The sequence below is a fragment of the Rhagoletis pomonella genome, unplaced genomic scaffold (assembly GCF_013731165.1).
Source record: "Rhagoletis pomonella isolate Grant_MI unplaced genomic scaffold, Rhpom_1.0 Rhpom_scaffold_00002, whole genome shotgun sequence".
NCBI lineage: Eukaryota > Metazoa > Arthropoda > Insecta > Diptera > Tephritidae > Rhagoletis > Rhagoletis pomonella.
Genome location: NW_023458556.1, coordinates 23,130,597 through 23,133,995, shown reverse-complemented (window position 1 = coordinate 23,133,995; position 3,399 = coordinate 23,130,597). Strand labels below are relative to the sequence as shown.

At 37.5% G+C, this 3,399-nt stretch overlaps 1 protein-coding gene across 1 annotated transcript; it reads right to left on the bottom strand.

Moving 5' to 3' along the window:
- Positions 1 to 206: 206 nt before the first annotated feature.
- On the bottom strand, positions 207 to 1,634 carry LOC118733313 (dysbindin protein homolog). The gene is made up of 3 exons (XM_036462668.1): positions 1,061 to 1,634; positions 813 to 974; positions 207 to 753 (listed from the first exon to the last, which is right to left on the bottom strand). The coding sequence occupies exons 1-3, from the start codon at positions 1,632 to 1,634 to the stop codon at positions 653 to 655; spliced, it is 837 nt and encodes a 278-aa protein (XP_036318561.1). The 3' UTR covers positions 207 to 652.
- Between the last annotated feature and the right edge of the window lie 1,765 nt (positions 1,635 to 3,399).

The following is a 3,399-nucleotide window of genomic DNA, read 5'->3' as shown; positions in this document are numbered from 1 at the left end:
AAATGTGCCTTAATTTTAACCATGGAAGTACATATATGTAAACTGTAAACTTTATAGCCTTTTTTATAGTTTTTGATTTTTTTGATTATGTCACTCTTGCAACAAAAGTACGATATGTACATACATGACCATAATGAACATTACAACAAGCCAAGGTGGATTTATAAAGTGAATATTTTAAATATGCAATTGAAAGAATGTAAGCGTAAATTTTTAAAAAATTACCATCAAGTATATTGTCAGATGCATGTCATCCACCATACATACATACATACATATCGCACGCCTAGATCCAAGTGACTTTAAGTGAGCTAACTCAAAATTCATAGAGGGAAATTTAACTGCTTGTGGATAGTACAGATTCAACGCAATTAATATAAAAACCGGTATAACTGTAGTTTTTTAGTTAATGTATATAATCATGAAAAAAAAATATTTCCATTAGTTGGATGTAAGTCCTATGAATATGCAAAAAAATTACCAAATTTTTTTTTTTTAGTTGATCGCACTTTAGATCTAGGTGTGCGATATGTACATATGTGCATATATATGTATTTACAATGCTACATATATCAATGTACAAAATATATATCTACTATAAGGCACTAATGTCAGTTTAACTGCACACATATTCATGGAATATTGAACTTCGTTATCCGTTCAGAAAATCTTCGAGGGCATCCTTAGTTGTAGGATCTTCCAGCACAACTTCCTCAAGTGCAACTGATTGTGGCAGCGTTTCTGTTTGAATTTCTACAATTAGAAGTTTACATAGGTTTATGACGTTCGTCGAAAGCTACAAATTTACCCACTTGTTATGGTCCCCTTTGTCTTGAATTCTGCCAAATCACCGCGGAATGCATCATCAAATACTGCTTGTCGTTCTCGCTGTATTCGTCGCAATTGTTGCTCGTGCTGTCTTATCTTATCCTGATGTTCAGCAGCAACACGCCGACGATATGATTCTAATTCAACTACGTGTAATTAATAAACGGATTAAGAAAATTCGCGACTATATCATTTGAATGTATTGATAATAATAATTCAACAACTAACTTACTCATTTTCATCTGCTTAAATTGTGATAGTTCACACTGTTTATTCAGCATATACTCCTGTAAATCACACTCTTCACATAAATCCTGCAAGCGCTCCAATTCCATTTCCACCGAAGCGCTTAGTGCGTCCACCTTTTGCAACGTCTTCGCGCTTTCACTTAGTTTCTCCACTAACGCTGGTATACCCGACAAACAGGTTATTAAATCTGTCATATCAACATGCAGTGCGCTTGTACGTTGTCCAATTTGTTCAATCTGTTCGGCCACTTGTGACGCTTTTGAGGCGTTCTCCTCATTTGCAACATGCAATATTCTCCAATCATCTTCATATTTCGCAAGCAAATTACAACCGGCAGCCATATTTAAATCTGCTGGTAGAATCACATCATTAAGGGAAACTTGCCCAAAGGAGTGAGAACTGCGATTGCTGGGTATACTGTCGTCTAGGGTGGGTGTAGTGGCGCTGCTACCGGTGGACGAAGCCTGTCTTTGTCGATACTGCTGCTGCAAGTTTTCAGTAATGATAAAACCATCTTGGATAGCGTTGTTTAGTTTTTTACGCAAATTTCCAAACATTATTGTACTGATTAAAATTTATTTAATTTCTTTTTATTAATCAGAAGTATTTGGGATGAATTTTCGGAAAATAACAATTGTAAACAGAATCAGCTGACTGAGCAACGTCAATAAACAAAAAAAAAAGGGTTGCCTACTCACGCAAGTGTAGAAAATAGTTGTGTTTCTTCAGTTATCCAGCTCAGTATCACGATTTTATACTACTAGCATTAGAAAGACGAAATTATAAGCATGAACTCACTAAACGCTGAAAAGTACAAATATTTAACGTAAAAGCAATTTATTTATGTATACATACATTCGTCAGTGCTACCAAACCGCACTGCCAAGTTATCAGTTACACAAACCAAACAGAGCGGACCATAAATTGAACCAGATCTCTATTAGGGAGCTACTCTGTAATGCGCTACGAAAGAGAAACGGATGCCGGCCGGTTCTAAACTATGCAGCCCCAGTGTAGTCGCCGGAGACTAGCAGGACGTAGAGGATGAAGCTACATACCTGCCATAACACGGCACTTCGGACACCGGCCGAATGCCTTCTGATGTCGCCCCAACACCCCCTATACGATGAGGCCCAGATGCTTCCCATCAAGGAGCCCAATAGACAGCTGCGCTTTGGCTCAAACCAAGGGGAATTTATACAAGAATACAACAACACCCACATGTATTTTGTACTGCGCCCAACCGATCCCACCAAGGCGAATTTATACAAGGTGGTGTTATTAGATCAGCTGATTTCTCCGTCTTACATGCATTTTGTTTTTGCTTTTACTGATTTGACAGCACACACATCAAAAGGAAAACAAAATACAATTTGCGTCGAATTGAGATTTGACATACCATCCGTAATCAAGGTGTATTTAACAAGGTGGTGTATAAGGCGAATTTATACAAGGTGGTGTTACTGGCGAATTTCGATTTTCGCCGCAGTCCTTCTGAATGTCAAAATTATGCGTTTGTTGTAGTATGAATTCGCCTTGTTTACAACAAACACGTCATTTTACATTCAGAAGGACCGCGACGAAAATCTAAATTTGGCAGTAACACCATCTAGTATAAACTCGACTTGGTGGTGTTGGGGGGACAGCTGAGTTTTTCGCCGTGAAAAGCATTACGTCAAAATGATGTGTTTGTTGTAATTCATATCAATGACAGTATGGACAGTAATCAAAAATACATGTGGTTGTTGTTTTTATATTCCTGCTACCACCTTGCATAAATTCGCCTTGCCACCTTGTATAAATTCGCCTTGAACACCACCTTGTATGAATTCGCCTTTCCACCTTCAAGGTGAATTCGCGTTGGCCTCCTTGTACGAATTCGCCTTGTGCGGGTGCAAAGAAAGATAAGCGTAAAAGCTTGTTTACATGAGGCGATATTACAGACAAGTTTTAGTTGGTACAACAATCGCCAGGCATAAACAGTTTTTCAACAAATCACTTTCCATGAAATTGCTCGGTAGAAACCGTTGGATTCAACTGCAAAATCGGACGGGAATCTGGAGTAAAACTGTTTATAGTTTATAATATTATATAATATAATATAGACTTTTTTCTTAAAGAAATACACATTCATATAAATATTTATTACTAACCTACTTCAACGCATGTTCAGGTAAAGCATTAATTGCTATCACGGTGGCGCAGAATCGGAAGATTTGTCCAACGAGGATTTCTGCTCGCTGATTGGCTCAGATGTAGTAGTTGAATTATTATCATTTTGTGTATTAACTGTATTTTGTATTGTTGTTGTAACAATCGGTG